The sequence below is a fragment of the Castanea sativa genome, chromosome 1 (genome assembly GCF_040712315.1).
Source record: "Castanea sativa cultivar Marrone di Chiusa Pesio chromosome 1, ASM4071231v1".
NCBI classification, from domain to species: Eukaryota; Viridiplantae; Streptophyta; class Magnoliopsida; order Fagales; family Fagaceae; genus Castanea; species Castanea sativa.
In genome coordinates this window covers 38,540,547-38,558,154 of record NC_134013.1, presented here as the reverse complement: position 1 = coordinate 38,558,154, position 17,608 = coordinate 38,540,547, and the positions used below count along the sequence as shown (strand labels likewise).

At 34.8% G+C, this 17,608-nt stretch overlaps 2 protein-coding genes across 8 annotated transcripts; one reads left to right on the top strand and one right to left on the bottom strand.

Annotated features, from left to right (window-relative positions):
• Nucleotides 1-3,334: 3,334 nt before the first annotated feature.
• Nucleotides 3,335-6,259, top strand: LOC142621742 (phosphatidylglycerophosphate phosphatase PTPMT2). The gene is made up of 7 exons (XM_075795094.1): nt 3,335-3,797; nt 4,175-4,297; nt 4,640-4,733; nt 4,831-4,913; nt 5,260-5,349; nt 5,650-6,011; nt 6,092-6,259. Exons 1-6 carry the CDS (start codon nt 3,594-3,596, stop codon nt 5,914-5,916), a joined length of 861 nt encoding a protein of 286 aa, XP_075651209.1. The 5' UTR covers nt 3,335-3,593; the 3' UTR covers nt 5,917-6,011; nt 6,092-6,259.
• A 4,905-nt stretch (nt 6,260-11,164) lies between these two features.
• LOC142638682 (NAC domain-containing protein 75-like) lies at nt 11,165-16,959 on the bottom strand. 7 transcript variants are annotated; one of them, XM_075812748.1, is made up of 8 exons: nt 16,304-16,524; nt 16,037-16,115; nt 15,384-15,583; nt 14,989-15,166; nt 14,175-14,734; nt 13,336-13,623; nt 12,716-12,823; nt 11,165-11,803 (listed from the first exon to the last, which is right to left on the bottom strand). In XM_075812748.1, exons 3-8 carry the CDS (start codon nt 15,504-15,506, stop codon nt 11,714-11,716), a joined length of 1,347 nt encoding a protein of 448 aa, XP_075668863.1. In that variant the 5' UTR covers nt 15,507-15,583; nt 16,037-16,115; nt 16,304-16,524; the 3' UTR covers nt 11,165-11,713. The 7 variants fall into 7 exon arrangements, with proteins under 7 accessions (XP_075668863.1, XP_075668892.1, XP_075668879.1 ...); XM_075812777.1 differs by lacking the exons at nt 16,037-16,115; nt 16,304-16,524 and adding an exon at nt 16,836-16,959 and having other exon boundaries at nt 12,716-12,820; XM_075812764.1 differs by lacking the exons at nt 16,037-16,115; nt 16,304-16,524 and adding an exon at nt 16,836-16,957.
• Nucleotides 16,960-17,608: the final 649 nt, after the last annotated feature.

The following is a 17,608-nucleotide window of genomic DNA, read 5'->3' as shown; positions in this document are numbered from 1 at the left end:
AATTGCAAACTACACATCATGCTCCTCAAAACCCAGACCTAAATCAGTCATGCTCCTCCTTCACAAATCAAAACCCAAACCCATATAGCCACCCTCGGCTCCTCCATTGTCGCAATCGTGACCCAAAGCTACCGCCTATCTAAACCAGAGTTTGGGAGATGAGAGAGAGACATAGACTGAACACACACACACACACACACACAGTGTGTGTGTGTGTGTGTGTGAGAAAGAAATAAAATCAAATAAGAAGTAATGGAAAGAGTAGTAAGTGATTGTTACCTTTAATGATATTTTCTTCTTAGCGTTACATAGACATTTAGGGTTCTTGAGCAAAATTATGTTTGTTCTTAAATTCTACAAAATCCTTTTAGAGATTCTTTTCTTTTATTTTTTATGTGTTGGGAGGAGAGAGACATAAAAGAAAAGTAAAATACATGTTTACCCCCTGTTTTTAACAGAGCTGGGTTACGGAAAACAAATGGAGTTTACCACCGGTGGGTAAAATGATATTTTTCAAACTACGGGTAAGTAAAGTGATTTCAGGCCAAATCACAGGTGTGTTTACTGTAATTACCCCAAGTTTTTTAATATAATTTTAGATTACAAAAACTCAAAATTTAAATATTTTATTGATGACATAGCTATTGATCTTTGATTTTATTCAAAGTTTGCAAGTATGGAGGATATAAAAATATTATGTAATCTAATGGCGAATTTGTTCTTAAATTCTACAAAATCCTTTTAGAGATTCTTTTCTTTTATTTTTTATGTGTTGGGAGGAGAGAGACATAAAAGAAAAGTAAAATACATGTTTACCCCCTATTTTTAACAGAGCTGGGTTAAGGAAAACAAATGGAGTTTACCACCGGTGGGTAAAATGATATTTTTCAAACTACGGGTAAGTAAAGTGATTTCAGGCCAAATCACAGGTGGGTTTACTGTAATTACCCCAAGTTTTTTAATATAATTTTAGATTACAAAAACTCAAAATTTAAATATTTTATTGATGACATAGCTATTGATCTTTGATTTTATTCAAAATTTGCAAGTATGGAGGATATAAAAATATTATGTAATCTAATGGAGAATTTGTTCTTAAATTCTACAAAATCCTTTTAGAGATTCTTTTCTTTTATTTTTTATGTGTTGGGAGGAGAGAGACATAAAAGAAAAGTAAAATACATGTTTACCCCCTGTTTTTAACAGAGCTGGGTTACGGAAAACAAATGGAGTTTACCACCGGTGGGTAAAATGATATTTTTCAAACTACGGGTAAGTAAAGTGATTTCAAGCCAAATCACAGGTGGGTTTATTGTAATTATCCCAAGTTTTTTAATATAATTTTAGACTACAAAAACTCAAAATTTAAATATTTTATTGATGACATAGTTATTGATCTTTGATTTTATTCAAAGTTTGCAAGTATGGAGGATATAAAAAGATTATGTAATCTAATGGCGAATTTGTTAAAAAATTCATATCCAATAAAAACAAATAGGATAAAATAAAAAACTGACCCTCTAAGTTTCTTCAAATTTCATTTCAGTCCTCTAATTTTGCTTTTGTTCATTTCAATTTTTTAACTTTCAAGTTTATTCAATTAAGGATTTTCTATCAACTTTTGTTATATGTTTTGGTTAATTTTTCAATTTTATAAATTTTTTACATTAAAAAAATTCAATTAATGGTTGAAAAATATTTTCCAGATTTTTTTTTCAAAAAATTTTAACAAAAGTTAATGGAAATGCCTTAATTGAATAATTCTGAAACTTAGAGGACTGAAATGAACGAAAGTAAAGTTAGATGATTGAAATAAAATTTAAAGAAAGTTAGAGGGTCAGTTTTTGCATTTTAGCCAAACAAATATTAAATGGAGTTGTAACTTTAGTCTCCAACTAAGTTTGTTACCCCCCCCCCCTCTAAAAAAAAAAAGTTTGTTACCAAATTTTGTTCATAGTTTAATTGTGTTGGGCCTAAAAAAAATTTAGAGTAGTCATAATTTTTTTAAGGGTATAATAATAATAATAATAATAATAATAATAATAATAGTAATAATAATATTTCTTTTAGGTTAGGGTGGTCCTGTGACTGCCCTACTTTCAATGTGAATTCTGCGGCCAAAATTGGGAATTAAGCCCATTTTCCCAACTATATAGTTAGTAGGCATGGTTTCAAAAGTATATATTTTACTAACATCTCGAGTCTCAAAGACTCGATTTTGGCCTATAAATCGAGTCTCAAAGACTCGGTTTCCATGGTTTGATCACATCTGATGTGGCGTTTTGTCTACGTGGCATCCACCTAGAAAGTGAGTTTCTAAGATTTGATTTATAAACCAAAAAATTTTTAAGTCTCAAGTCTCTCATGTACAAGCCATTCCCAGAAATACCAAAAAAAAATTTAAGAAATCCAAAAAACACAACAATCCCAGCACAATGAAACACATTCGCTATTTATTCAACAATGAAACAATTTTTCTTGGTTTTTCTATTTTGACTAAAAACTGAACTTGAAAACCCAAATCAGATCAGAGAGAGAAAGAATCTAAGGAGAGAGAGCTCACCTCACCTCGCCGGGTTGATGCCTGGGTCGCGTGGCTTGGGTTGTGCGGCCTGGGTCGTTGGGCGGCTTGGGTCTAGCGTGGTGGTGCGGTGGTGGCGTGGTCTGGCTGGATCGGGCGGCTGTGGGTTCTTTGGTTTCTAGTCTGATGAGAAGGTGGGGTGGGGTAAATGGTTTGTAGTGTAAGGAGGCTGAATACGTAGGGTTAAAGGGTGGGCTTATAAATCGAGTCTTAGAGACTTGATTTTCAAGTGGTCACCACGTGGAAAAAATGCCACATCAGACGTGATCAGACCATGAAAATCGAGTCTTACAAACTCGATTTATAGGCCAAAAATTGAGTCTTTTAAACTCGAGATGCTAGTAAAAAAATATAGTTGAAAACAGTGCCTACTAATTATATTGTTTGAAAAACGATATTAATTTCTAATTTTGGCCGTGAATCTGCCCCTGTTATTGAACCAAACTTTAGGAGAAAGTTAAAGACAAAAATAATTTGATAACTAGTAATGTGGTAAATGGTTAATAGTAAATAAAAAAATAATATTAATAATATTGAATCTAAATAAGAATTAATAAAAATTAGTTAAAAATTTGAAATTGTTATTTATTTATTTATTTTATGTCGGTACGATTGCTCAAATCTTTATATAATAATAATAATAATAATAATAAGCTTAATGGCTAAGTAAAGAATTTAGCATTGTGTGGAAGGTGACACGTGAGAGACAGTGACACTCACATATTATTCAACAAGCAGGCCAGTTTTGAGTATTTCTTGAGTTTCCACATATATTCGGTTCCCTACAATATCCGATTCCCTCTCTCGGGCTCTCACGTACACATCACAATTCACATCTCTCTCTACTCTTCAAAATTAGAAAGCAGTCCCCCAAGTTTGCATTATTTACAAAATTCAAAAAAACAAAATCCCTCCGACTCCTCTTTGTCTCCAAATTCCGACGGATAAGCAACAAAAAAGAAAAATTATTATTAGTAGTAGCGCAAGAAAGTGGCAGTGGTGGGTTTATCTGATGAAGATCGAGGAATTAGACGAGTGTGAAAATGGAGCAGACGACGGCGTTTCGGGGAGGCAGATTGATATTGTGAGGAGCGTTGACGCCAAGAGAGCCATCGTCGGAGCCGGTGCTCGGATCCTCTTTTACCCTACCCTTTTGTATAATGTGCTTCGCAACAAGATCGAGTCCGAGTTCCGATGGTGGGACCAAGTTGACCAGGTCATTCATCGCTGCCTTTGCCTCTGCCTCTTGCTCTCAAATGTTTCCCAATTTTATTTATTTATTTATTTGATTGATCGATTTTACCCCCAAAATAAAAGAAAAGAAAAGAAATTAAGGTTTTGCATTGGGAATTAGTTGACTTTAAATTTGAATTTGAATTTGAATTAAATTGTTGCTCTGATTTCTCACCGACCAAACAAGGGTTTATGCTTCTTCTTTTCTTTTTCTTTCTTTTTTTAGTTTTTATCAATAGCCAAATAATTGTGGCTGCTTGTGGGCTTAGGTGATTAGTGTGTTTTGTTTGTAGAAGATGGTATGCATTGAGTTGAAAATTTGTTTAATTCGCTAATCTCATTTGTTGTGGTTTTTTTCAGTTCTTGCTGCTGGGTGCGGTTCCATTTCCCAAAGATGTTCCACGGTTGAAGCAGCTTGGTGTGGGTGGTGTCATTACTTTGAATGAACCTTATGAAACTTTGGTTCCCACATCCTTGTATCTTGTATACTCTCTCTACTCTCTTCCATTTGTTTCTTTATTCACTTTTATTTGGATCTTATGAACTAATAAAATCACTATTGTCATATGATTTTATGATTAGATGTAAGAAATTTCCCCCCTTTTTTTTTTATAAAAAAAATTGTACATTCTTGGTTTATGGCTTAAAAGTATAATTTTATTTCCCGTTCTGGTTTCATGGAACATTTTATGAATTTATTGAATTGTAGGCATCTATGTGAATAACAGAATGTTGATTACTTAGCATTTTAAATAACCAGAATTTCTATTTCACTGCTGGAGATACACATACACTTGTTCTTCCTAATTGATTAATGGTTCTCAGGCTCATGAGATTGACCACCTAGTAATTCCCACAAGAGATTATCTCTTTGCTCCTTCATTTGTGGATATTAGCCAAGCTGTGGACTTCATTCACCGTGAGTGAATTTATCTCTCTGCTTTTGTCATAATTCCTTGGCTCTGTGGTGTGTTGATGAAAGTTAATTTTATTTTCTGTTTGCTTTATGGATGCAGAGAATGCATCTTCTGGTCGAACTACATATGTTCACTGTAAAGCTGGGCGAGGAAGGAGTACAACCATTGTTCTTTGCTATTTGGTAATATTTTATTCCCCTGCATAGGCTGCATGTTGATTTGGTTTTGAAAATGTGCATATTGGGATCTGAATATCTATATCTACATATGCCTTTTGGACCATTGTTTTTTTTTTAATTTTTTTTAAGTGCTCCTTTTGGACGTCATATATATATATATATATATATATATATATATATATATATATATATATATATATATATTTTAAAGTTTTATCCCAAAGGGGTGAGGGAAAGGGAGATTCAAACTAGTGAGCTCTACTTCATGTAGCGTGGTTCTCAATCAATTGCTACCCCTTAATGTTGGATAATGTGAATGTTATAGAGTTGATTTATTTACTTTTTGCAGGTGAGGTACAAGCACATGACACCTATTGATGCCCTGGAATATGTGCGGTCTAGAAGACCTCGGGTGCTGCTAGCGCCCTCACAGTGGAAGGTAAGTAATAAGGTGGCCTAAAAATTTCAATGTGATGGAGAATGTCCATAAGTTCTGAAAAATTTCAGGCCCCATTCCCCTTCCCTTTTCTTCTTTAGGGAAAAATTAGTTTGATGGCACTGGAATATGGAGAATGTTGTTGTCGCCTCTTTTATGTTGCCTTGCATTGTGGGGTTGAGATGTGTTCTTCTTGTCCAGTCTGTACAAATTTGTGTGTGTATATATATATATCTATATTTTTTTTTTGATACAAAATAACATTTTGCTTCTTGTTTCTATGTTAATCATTATCATAAGCAGGCTGTTCAAGAGTACAGCAAGCGCGAATCATCTACAATTGCATGCTCTCCTTCAGGGGATGCAGTTCTGATAACAAAAGCTGATCTTGAAGGGTATCACGGCAATTATGATGGTGATACTGGTAAGCAGCTGGCCATGGTCCCCAAAGCAGCAAAGGCTCGGCCAATGATAGCAAGGCTATCTTGTCTTTTTGCATCCTTGAAAGTTTCTGGTGGTTGTTTACCAGTCTCTAGGCGGCTGCCGGTTGCAGAGGCACGTGCTTGCTAAGCCCTTGTACATCACAAATATGTAAGGGGCTAGTTACTTGTACCGGAGCATTATGGAAATAAGTATAGAAATTTTATTGATTTCCCAGGTTTGCGGTAGCTTTGTCTTTAAGAGAGAGAGAGAGAGAGAGTACGGCAGATTTCAAGATTGTGTGTAACACTGTATTCATGTTGAGGTAGCTTTGTCTTTAAGAGAGAGAGAGAGAGAGAGAGAGAGAGAGAGAGTACGGCAGATTTCAAGATTGTGTGTAACACTGTATTCATGTTGAGGCGTGACTCGCAGTTTCACTTGTACATAAACTGTTGGATCAATTTTTCTCATTTCCATAATCATTTTGCTTATGTACGTCCTGGTTTGTGCCAATGGAATAAATGATTCATTGCCTCAGAAAGATAACGAGATTTGAATTGATGGTGTGGTCAAAAGGAGTTTTTTTCACAGCTCATGTTGACAACGGAAAGGCTGCAAAGATTGAGCAGGTTAGTCTTCTTTACTTGTTAATATCACAGGCTAAGCTAGAACTAGAACTCTTGTTGATGGGAGGTAGATACCGTCTATCATCTCCACACGAAACTCGGCCTTCAATTTAGCAAGGTAGTTAAGTAAGAGAAGTCTAGGGACAATTTCACAATATTGTCTTTACTTGTTAATGCTTGAATTTGGTAATTAAAGGTTGAAACTTATTTTTCCCATTTTGATTTGAGTAAATAACTGCAGGTCGTTGCGGACAGAAACTCCTATAAAGTCTCTTGGGACCATCATCGGTATTAGTACCTGTAGACTAGTACCTAATTTTCAGCCCTGCTAATTCGGGCGCCTTTGGAGTTTGGTGACTACATGTTTTTCTATGCCCTGGGACCAGTTGCATGGTACTCGCAAAGAAAAAAGAAGGGATCTTTTACAGTTTACGAAGGACTTTCAGTACAATTTTCAAACACGTAGAGAGCATTTTGTGAAGAGTAAAGCTTCTCACATAGATGAAATTATGAAAATGAGATCTCTTATTCAGAGAGAGAGAGACATCTATGATCTATCTAGAGCCTATCTGAGCCGTTGGACCAATTTCATGTGTGAAGCCTACTCTTAGACACTCTCCATTTACTTTGAAATGGAGAGGATCTAAATGCAGTTTTCAATTGATATTTGGTACAAAGGCTAATTATTGAAGTTTTCCTTATTGGATTGTGGGAGCTTAGAACGTTCACAATGGACATTGCAAAATTTTATCCAAACTTAATAAAAAAAGCTAATTTTATTATTTTAGCTTTGCTTATTTTTCACATGGCCACATGGTTTTGCATCAAAACTCCATTTTTTCAATCTATTTCTCATTAAACAAGTTATTTTTATTATTAATATTTACTTTTCTTGCCTCTCCCGCTCTACTTCTTTGACCGATGCTGCCATTGGCAGCAATCATACAACCCTAAAGGCAACACCATCTGTTAGTGCCACCACCTAAGCAAACCCTGAAATCCGAAGGCACCACTGCCACCCTTGACCACCGTACACAGTGGCTGAATCCCCAATAAACCTGATTCATCCCCCACCCAAAACCCCTCTTAACCAAGCGTACAAACCCAATCCATGCCTCACCTTGAAACCTGAACAACTACAACCAGTCCATCATGAAGCCATCAAAGACCTAGACACAACCAAATCAATCTATGGATCACATTCCCCATATGCCCAAGCTCACAATTCCATGGTCTAGAGATGACAGAGAGAGAATGCAGAGGAGTAAGAAGAGAAGGGAGGCTCGACCACAGCTGAGTTCAAAGAGCTTTGACCATTGTTGGGTAAGAGAGAAAGCATGGAGGTGGGAGCTTCAATCATGGCAGGGTGGAGAGAACTTCAGAAAAGATAGATAACTCACTTTGTTAAGTTACAGCACTATTCATATTTGGCCATGCACTATTGCTAATATTTTGTTTTGCTTATGGGTTAGCCTAATTTTAGCCGAATTAGTCCAATGCCAGTCCATTGCTAATGCTCTCATTGGGTTATTTTATGGACCATGACTAATTATTAGATACTCTTAGAATACAGTAACATGGTGTTCTTCTTTTTATATTTATGATGAATTCTACTAATTAAATTTATAATGAGGTCTAAAATAAATATAAAAGAAAGAAACACTATGTTACAATGTTTCAAGAGTATCTAATTATTTTCCTATAGACCATATATTACTTCTACATACATAAATATGAGATGGTAAATGGGGTTTGAGATGTTTTCGTGAGTAAATTTTCTTTAAAAAAAAAATGCATTCATGTATGAGTAGCTAGAACTTTAATTTGTTCTTTTTTTAATCAAAATTTCATAATTCAGTAGCTTGTGATAAACTCTTCTCAATATAAATTTACATTTAGGGTTTTGGTGTACAAATTTTAAAGCTTTTTTTGTGTGTGTGTATGAATTCTTGTCCTGTGCTTGTAAATTATATAAAATCTTTTGAATACCCACAGTAGCATATTTTATACAATATATCTCACATTCTTATCCAACCTTATCTTCACTGGTTTTAAGTAATATTAAAACTTTGTTTTTGGTAGGAAAGGAGAGTATATATTATTAAAACTTTGTTTCCAACATCTGCATAGCATGCAATTTTAACCGCATATGTGGGGTACCAATTGGCCCATTATTCCGTACGTTAAAAATAAAATGATATTCCTTCCGGCTCAATGGGAACAATCGCCAATTCCTTCTGATATTGCAGTAGCTTTCTCAAAGAAAATTCCCTTGTGATATTAGTTGAATTAGAGAGTCGGATCATGTAGAATAATTCCTTAATATAAACCAATCGTTTTGCTGTGGTGATTAATTAATTCGTATATCACTAATATAAAATCCAAGTTGCCGATATCTCTACTCATGCAGAGTCTGCTCAACAAACCATCCTAACTTTCAACCACTTATTCAAGGATGTGCATGCTCAACAAACCATCCTCTGCTGCTAGGCGCTAACTACCGTGTGATTTGTACAATTGACTAATTACAATTAATGGGCCATGCCACAATATATATATTAAAAATATGAATTCAGTTCTTCCACAGTTTTGCAAGAAAGACACAACTAGCCACTCCTTACTGTAGGTGATTAAGACATACCCAAAGAAGCTAGTTACGACTTACGAGTCATGAAGTGCACTAGTCTAGCATTTCATGATCAAGACACCTCCCCCCCATATATATTTATATGTAAATATAAGCTTCTAATTTGCAACAAGCAGTGAAAGGTGCAGTGTGAGCTTTGTATCTGAAAAGCAAGCTTGTGGAAGAATCCCAAAAAGTTGGGTATGGCCATGTTGTGATATTCCTCCTTGCACTACAACAATTCTTCCTGCAACTTCTTTATGGGACCAAAATCAGCACACCAGGAGAAAAACCTTATACTCTACCTATATGGTCTAATTAATGGGTACTCTTCCCCCTTTCAAAATCTTCCATAAAGTGAGAGAAATGAATATCACCTTTTTTATGTTGAGCTAGACATGTCATTCCTTTATTTTTCTATTGCATGTGGAAAGAGACACAGACACACTCACTCCTATTTTCCCTGCACCATCCCTTATAGGATCTTCCTTTATTTTTCTTGTTTATTTACCAAAATATTATCCCAAATGAAGCATCAGTGTATACCACTGTGTTTGGATTCTCCCACACCTTATAAAATAACTCATTTTCCCCCCCCCCCCCCCCCCCCCTTTACGTTCTCTGCTTATGGTCATGGTCAGTAAAAATATTTTGATGATAGGACAATTTAATTTCAATCAGGGCTGGAGATGCTTAATTGTCATTTCAAAACGTAAAGTTTATTCTTGTCCTCTCATTCTTTATTCCTTTCAGAAACTACGATGAAGCTGCCTTGCCTCCAATGTTGATTTTAACTTTTTTCATGCACGTCCCATGAAAGAAAAGATAGCATGCACGTTACGCACTCTCTCTCTCTCTCTCTCCCTCATAGGATAAGCACATCTCTACTCTATAATACTGCAGGAAAAAAGCTCGAATCTAGAATAGAATAAAGCAATAAAGAAGTCATTACTCAAATAACAAAAAACAAAGACCGACTTAAAATGTGAATTCTGTTGCTACCATGTAAAGATTCCATACTTCCAATAAGAAATTTTAGCTTCGTTCCCCCCTTTCTGATAGTAGACCCAAAGAACTCATTATACGCCTTTTAATAGAATGACAGCCACTTAAAAAAAAATAAAAATTCAAGCATGATATGATAGTTTAATCAAAATAATTAAGGAAGTTCATTCCATTTATGTAGCAGTACCGTACCAATTTTTCACTTTAAATAATGGATTGGCACTGGTTAGACAAAGTTATCAAACATAAGGGTATATATATTAAAAAACCAAGAGGACCTAAAAATTTCCTTTTACCATACTTTTTATTAAGCAGACACTGGTACCAATAAAAGCTCCCATGAAGGTCTTATCTGGGAGAGGAAAGCAGTTCAGTCAGTTTCCACTAGGATAATTGGTATTTAGCACTATGTGTACTCTGAATAATGCATAAAATGTATCATGGTAATATAAAAATTATGCCATATATACCATCAGAGTGTATTCGTCATTACAAAAGGTGAATCAAGTTTGTGGATGAGATGAAACATTTCAATTTATATGTAGTAGAATAACTCAAGTTCCAATATATATTTGTTAATTTCAATAAAAAACTTACTTTAAATTTTACTCTATCTTCCGGAAGAAAACGTATAAATTCAGGTAAACCATAACCTAGAATCCAGTAACAAGACCTAATTGAACTCTAGAAAGATTTTTCCCTACTTAAATTCAAGTAATGCACACTTGACACTACTACCATATCATCAATAAGAACAACATAAAGGCATATGATTAGGCATATATTCTTTTCCACCGGAAAACCAACTCTTCTTCTTTAGGAAATTAAAATAAGTATCTTTATGTATGTGATTTTTAATAAGGAAAAAAAGAAAGAAAAAGAGATAGATTTCAATAATCTATGACCAACCCAGTTGATTTGATCTGTTAATTAGACCAGCTATATAATACCTGGAATTTTACAAAGGCTATGGACTTCTAAAATCCATGTCACATATATAAACCTATAATTTAAAAAGAGTGAGAAGAACCAATACGTCTCATTGAAAATTTCCCAAATTATGAAAAGATGTGGAAAAGTGAAGCATCAATGAATTAAATTAAACAATTCCTTAGGGCATCTTCATTTCTATAAAGGGAAATCATATGAAGCCCTATATATTCATATTTTACTAACAAAGTGATTAATCACAGCACAATTAACAAAGTATTTGTTGCAATTTGCACAAACTCTTTGGTATTTTCTCTGTAAAGAACAAGAAAGAGAAATTATACAAACATCTTAAAATAATAAAATAATAAGAATAACCATAAAGATGATATTGTAATCATAATGGTGATGATTTTCATGCAGGATGGATTTTGCTTTGGGTCTTTGGTTCTTCTTCTATTTGTCAGAATAGATTGCAGCCTTTCTTGGTTTCTTTTCTTTTTCTTTGTTTTTTCTTTCTTTCTTTTTCCTTTTCTTCTTTCTCTCTTTCTTTCCAACATGGACTGTTGCACAGTTAGTTCGGTTGAGAGCCATCAAAGCTTAGCCAGGCTCCCCCAGTAAAAAGAAAAGAAAAAGAGCCAACTATAGATGGTTTCAAGGACTCATGTTGAAAAGAACTTGAGGAAGGTTTCAAATACTAATGATGACGATAATGATGTTGTCTGTAAGGTTTTTTTTTATTCTCTATTATATTTTGCTCCTACCCATGATGATCCGGGTTGTCAGGGTCAGGCCAGAATGAAGAATACTTCAACCATTCTGCCTCTTGAGGATTTGTGATGGATGATTCCTGCAACAAATTAAATGCAAGCCAGGCATGTGAAGATTAGCATTAGAGATTGAATAAAATACAATATATATATACAGTTACATAAGAAACAATAAGAAGCTGCCTCTTTAATCCTTTTCCCTAGCAATCAAAATGTCTGGTGTTGTGTCTTTCTTGTAAGGCCACACATCACAAAAGATACAAGTCACTATCATTCCTCTCCTTTCAAAAGTGGGAAAAAGAAAGACAATTCCTTAAATTATATACCTAATTATGACCCTTTTAGTGCTATTTATTGTCATTTGAATAGCATGTTAACAGGCAAATTATTGAAAAGAAAAAGCCCTGGGAAAAGTAGTTTGTAGTTTAAGTTTTTCAAAAGAAGAATAAGGAGAGGTTCTTTAGTCTCTTCTGGTTTCACATTTTCTTATTACTATATGCTTAGGTTTCCTATTTTTTTGATCTAATAAAAAACAGATCAACCCAGAAATTGAAAAAGAAAAAAAAAACTGTTATATCTAGCTGTTAAAAATAAAATAAGTACAAAAGAAGCAAAAAGAATGTACAAAAGTAGCTTCAGTTCGTGCTTTTAATTTTCCCATGAAATTCTTCAACATAACTAGCTCTTTCAATGCATTTAGGTAGAAAAGATTGTCTATAGAGTCCTGAGAAGCTAGGTTAGGTGCTTGCATCTGCATTGGGGAGGGGGGGGGGGGGGGGGGTGGTGGAGAAAGGAGATAAAGTGTAAAGGAAGAAAAAAAAAAGGTTCTTCTGGTTTCTCTCTTTAATTTAAATTATATTAATAAAGGAATTTATTTATCTTTCTTTTTGTCCTTTTTAATCCATGTTTACCTTTTCTTTCTTCTCTCCCTAGTTGCAATTATGAAAAAAATAAGGGCTTATGGATTTCAGGGTCAAAAAGCTCATACTCACTTCTTTGATATTAGTTGATGTGCAACCCATTATGAGTTCCTCTAAACCTGATGCAGACCTTCCTCCAAGTTTATGATGCTGTTGCTGCTGCTGCTGTTGTTGTTGCTGCTGTATTTATGCATTCAAAAGACAAGGACAAAGAACAAAAGAAAAACACATCTTAATCATCATGTCTTCAACAAGGATTTAAAAGTATAAAGACAATTTCATGTTTGTAATTTAGCAAACATCAAAAGCAGCTTGACTCACAGAGTCTGCCACATGAAAACCACGACTCAGACTCAACTGGATTTCAGTTAAAAACTCAGAAATATTACCAAATTGCAACTTTTCGTTTATGTACATTCAAATAAATTGTATCATTAGTCTTTACCGGTGTAACTCCGTCTTAGTTTTCGACTCTTGCGGCTCCCTCACTTTTTTACATTTTCTTTTATCTTATATACCTCACTTTAGTACTAGAAAATAGTATCAGAAAACAAAGGAGAAAACTACACCGACTAATGAAGTACGTATTTAGGAAACACATCTCCCAGTAAAAGTTGGACCTTTGTGACCTGAATATGATTTATATTTATTTATTTATTAATAAAATTTAATTCAGACCATAGCTTGATTACCTGGAAATTCTCATTTTGGAGCATTATTCTGGGTACATTGTACGGGTCTTGATCGAGAATAATGGAGGTGTGATGGAGTGGAGGTGGTGAAATGATGGTTGAAATGGGATGTGAAGGTCTGCTGATGTGGAAGGCTGTCGTTGCGAGCTGATGGTGTGCATGGTGATGTTGTTGCTGTTGGTGATGGTGCTCATGGGCCATAGGATGTGGCCTCTGATGATCTCGCAACTCTTCGCACGTGCCTGATGCCGGTGCTTCCCTTGCTGTTGAAGCCTCTGCCATCCCTACCTGCAACAGACAACACCCTTATGAAGCAGTTTGCTAGCTAGTCCATTTTCAGCTTCCCTTCATTTCGCTTTAGTTCTCTTTTCTCTCTTTATTGTTTTTCTATTTGTCAGCTTGGACATTTATTTCAATTTAATGTAGCCCTTTTGGTGGGTAAACAAGCTTTAGTTAGCTGACAATGCTAATCAAGAGAGGTCCATAGAGTTTTCATGCTGCATATGCAAGCAATGGGTATAAGAAAAGCAACCCTAAAACTTTTTGAGTTCTTTTTTTTTTAAAATAAAAATAAAAATATTTGAGAAGTATATGACTAGTTTGATGTCAAAATCTAATTACTGAAGATCAACAATTCAACATGCTAATAGTGATGTGATTTAATTCATCTAAATTTTATTTAGCAGAAAAAGACAAAAATTTCAAGCAATATCCTGACTTAAACACCCATATATTATATATGTTTATCATTGATTAGTGTTTGATTGATAAAGAAGAAGCATGGAAGTTTCAGATGTTGGAAAAAAACATTGAATGAATTAATTAACAAATAAATATACCTCATCAAAGCTTTTCCTGAGTGGGGCAAAGCTGAAATGGTCAGATTTTAACTGTTGAATGTCAATGGCACTGTAACCTGATATTGGAGCAACCCCAGCTGCAGACATTTCATCTCTATGAGGAACTACTTCCTTGGAAGAAGAACTTCCACTACCACTATCTCTCCTGCTATTGAGGTCGCTGTTTCCTTCGCCAGTGGTTGCACTCCTATCAGACCAATTGCATTGTCTTGGCTGTGTCTGATAGAATATTTTTGAAACCACAAGCTCCCCTTCTTTCTCTTCTTCATGTTGACCAAGGTGGTATTGATGCATGACCCAGTTGGTCTTTTCGGGTTTTCTGTTTTTGCCAAAATTTGTGTAAAGGACTAGTATTTTCTTGCACCCTTTTTGCTTGCCATTCACCATTACAGGCCTAGTTTTGCCAGTCTTGTGCCACCTTGTTTCACCACCTTGCAAGTCGCATTCGGTTTGAATTTTTCTTCTCTTTCTTGTCCCGGTTGTGTAAGCTTTCGATGGTCTATGGAAGAAATGCCTGCTCAAACCATCTCTTGTGACTCCTGGAATTAATGTGAATGCAGCATCAGCAAAAATCAAAGTTAGGTTGACTTAGGTGCAACAAACTTGCAGACAAGTGGGGTTCTTCAAAGTCGTAACAAATATAGGAACAGCTAGCATGGTGTACTTATAACATACCCAATGCATGAAGTTTCACTTGGTTTGAGACCTAATGTTTTAGTAAAACCTAACAATATTAAATAATGCTACTGTTAACATATCCAGCACAAACACAGATAATATTCCAGTTTCTGACCTGGAAGTTTTTCTGGATGGGTATAGCAAATCCCATCTTCTCCTTCAATAGTAGGGATAAACTCATCTATCAAAGGGTGAGATTTCATGTCTTTGGCCTCTACCTTTGCTTCAAGGTGTTCGATCAATTCTTGGTCTGTGGGATCAAATTTCACTCCTGCAGGTAGACCTAACCAATCCTGTAAACTCAATTCAAACTCAAGTAAAAAATCAAAGCAAAAGAGAGAGAGAGAGAGAGAGAGAGAGAAAAGAAAAAGAGGGTCCCTTTAATTAAATTTTGATTTGATTAAAACAGCAAGCATATTTCTTTCTTTCGTGATTTCTCATATGTTAAAAAATAAAAAAATAAAAAAAACTTTATGTTTGAAGCCAAGAATATTATGAGATTTTCCGTACCGGCTTTCCCTCAAGCTTGTGTCCACAACCGGGACAGTGCTTGGATCCACACATTTGATGCTCTTCAAGCTTGGCATCGATGAGATCAGAGCTGCTGATGGAGCCCAAACTACTCTTATTCATTGCTCTTTTCACGTACTGAATATATAGCAGCTATCTTTTTTCCCTTGACTTGAAATCTCATAGCCCAGCTTTGCTCTCTATATTGATAGAAATCATAACTTTGATTGAGATCTGATGCTTCAGAAGTAAAGGTTAAGAGTACAAGGAAATAAAATTTCTGGGTATTCTACTTCTACAACAGTTTTGTAAAATATGAACTTGGACTGTTTTTTCAAAAGGTGTATATATATATATATATAAAAAAAACAAGAACAAGCTCAACCAAAGTCTGGTTCAATAAAAAACAATTAAGAAAAAAGAAGTGTTGGATATAAATAGTAATTAAAAAAAAAACTGATTGATTACATGCTCTTAGAATACGCCAATCAACCAATTCAGTCTAAATAAAAAAATTCAGGAAATCAGATGAGAAAATATATGCCCAGGATAGGAAATACAAATATTTCCTAGGGAAAAACTTGTAAAGAGAAGAAGAAGAAGAAGAAGAAGAGGAAAAAAGGAAACTGTCACAGTGGGATTGAACTATAAACCTGCTTTAACCATGAAAAACACCGGAATTCCCTCTCTGGCTACTTTAACTGAAGCAAGTGTCTGTCTTTGTGTGTATTTCTGTGTAAGAGAGGAAAAAAAGGAAAAGGTACCCTCAAACCTACATACCACCTTTAAGCCTTTGCCAAATTAAGAAGCGCATGTAGGCGGTTTATGAGAGAGAGAGAGAGAGAGAAGAGAAGAGAGAAAAAGAAACAAAGAAAGAATAGAGAGAAAGAGAAAGGAAGAGAACAGGATAGAAAGAAAACCTGGTTGGTATTTGTTTTTCTAAAGCTCAAGGGGACTCTCCTTCACCTTTGTTTGAGCCTTGACTACAAAAGCAAAAGGCAAGAAACGGCCTTCACAGCTGTTTTCTAAGCCATTCAAAAGCTAGAGCAACCCATCTGAATTTTTACATATATTTATTGAAATTATAATAATAATAATAATAATATATAGTATAGAAAGAAGAAAAAAAAAACATTATAGATAAGCATTGGTTACCATTTTCATGGTAAAATGGTGAAATCGACAAAGTTAATATAACTTAATCTGTGTTAAAAAAAAAAAAGACTTAGTAATTTACATCACACCGACAGTAAAACTTTTGAGTGATAAACACGAAACCAAGGGTTTTCAGTTTCATAATTTTACATAACAGATTATAGTTAGGACTTAAGAGTACAATATAGGCCAAAAAAAAGAAAATTTCTTCATGGGGATGTTAGAAGGATAGGAAATGAGAGAGAGGTTGCGAAAAATAGAAATGGGAGAGAAAAAGAAAGGATGATAGGAACTCACATGGGTTTTGAGCTGGAGTGCTGATGATTATGCTTTTGCCATGAATGTTGCAGAGAGAGAGAGAGAGAGAGAGAGATATTAGAAGGTTGCTTGATAAGCAAGGCAAATGAGCAGTATACTTGATGGACCACCACCACCCCTTCTAATTAGAATTATATAAAATCATATAATAAAAAAAATTCTACGAAACTTCCGGTTGAAGCACCAAACATTTTACCATGAGAATAACAATAAGAAACAATGCTAATTCTGTGTGTACTATAGTATGAATATATTTTCCTGTCTCCTTTTGGCTTTTTATGTTAATTCTAGGGGGGAAAAATCTAAGGTGCGTGCCACTCACACGGTTCATGTTTACGCAATGAATAATATTGTAGACCCACCACTATGTGGGCCCAGCTGGTAAATCTTCTGCCCTTAAAGTACCTTCATCAGATGATGGTTAGCATTCACGTTTATAACATTCTTTTGAGCAGTCAAGAGTAGAATTATGAAGGGTTCGGAAATGATGTTTACACAACAGATAGATGGCCATGATTGCTTCTTTGTCTGATATCTCTCTCTCTCTCTCTCTCTCTCTCTCTCTCTCTCTCTCTCTCTCAACAATCTTAGAGTAAGGTTACAAGCACAACAATTTTTCATAACATTTCTTGCAATTATTAAGTTACACTAAAAAAAAAAAAATTTGGCTCGTTTGACGCCATTTTTTTTTATAACATTTATTGATACCACATTAATATTTATTATTAACAACTTATCATCGTGACCATTAT

Excerpts from the sequence above, each read along its gene's own strand:
- LOC142621742 (XM_075795094.1), top strand. The coding sequence starts at position 3,594 with ATGAAGATCGAGGAATTAGACGAGTGTGAAAATGGAGCAGACGACGGC. Across the intron at positions 4,734-4,830 it reads AGCTGTGGACTTCATTCACC|AGAATGCATCTTCTGGTCGA; the intron begins GTGAGTGAATTT and ends TTATGGATGCAG. Across the intron at positions 4,914-5,259 it reads CCATTGTTCTTTGCTATTTG|GTGAGGTACAAGCACATGAC; the intron begins GTAATATTTTAT and ends TACTTTTTGCAG.
- LOC142638682 (XM_075812764.1), bottom strand. The coding sequence starts at position 15,506 with ATGAATAAGAGTAGTTTGGGCTCCATCAGCAGCTCTGATCTCATCGAT. Across the intron at positions 13,624-14,174 it reads TCAGGAAAAGCTTTGATGAG|GTAGGGATGGCAGAGGCTTC; the intron begins GTATATTTATTT and ends TGTCTGTTGCAG. Across the intron at positions 11,804-12,715 it reads CATCAACTAATATCAAAGAA|GAATCATCCATCACAAATCC; the intron begins GTGAGTATGAGC and ends AATTTGTTGCAG.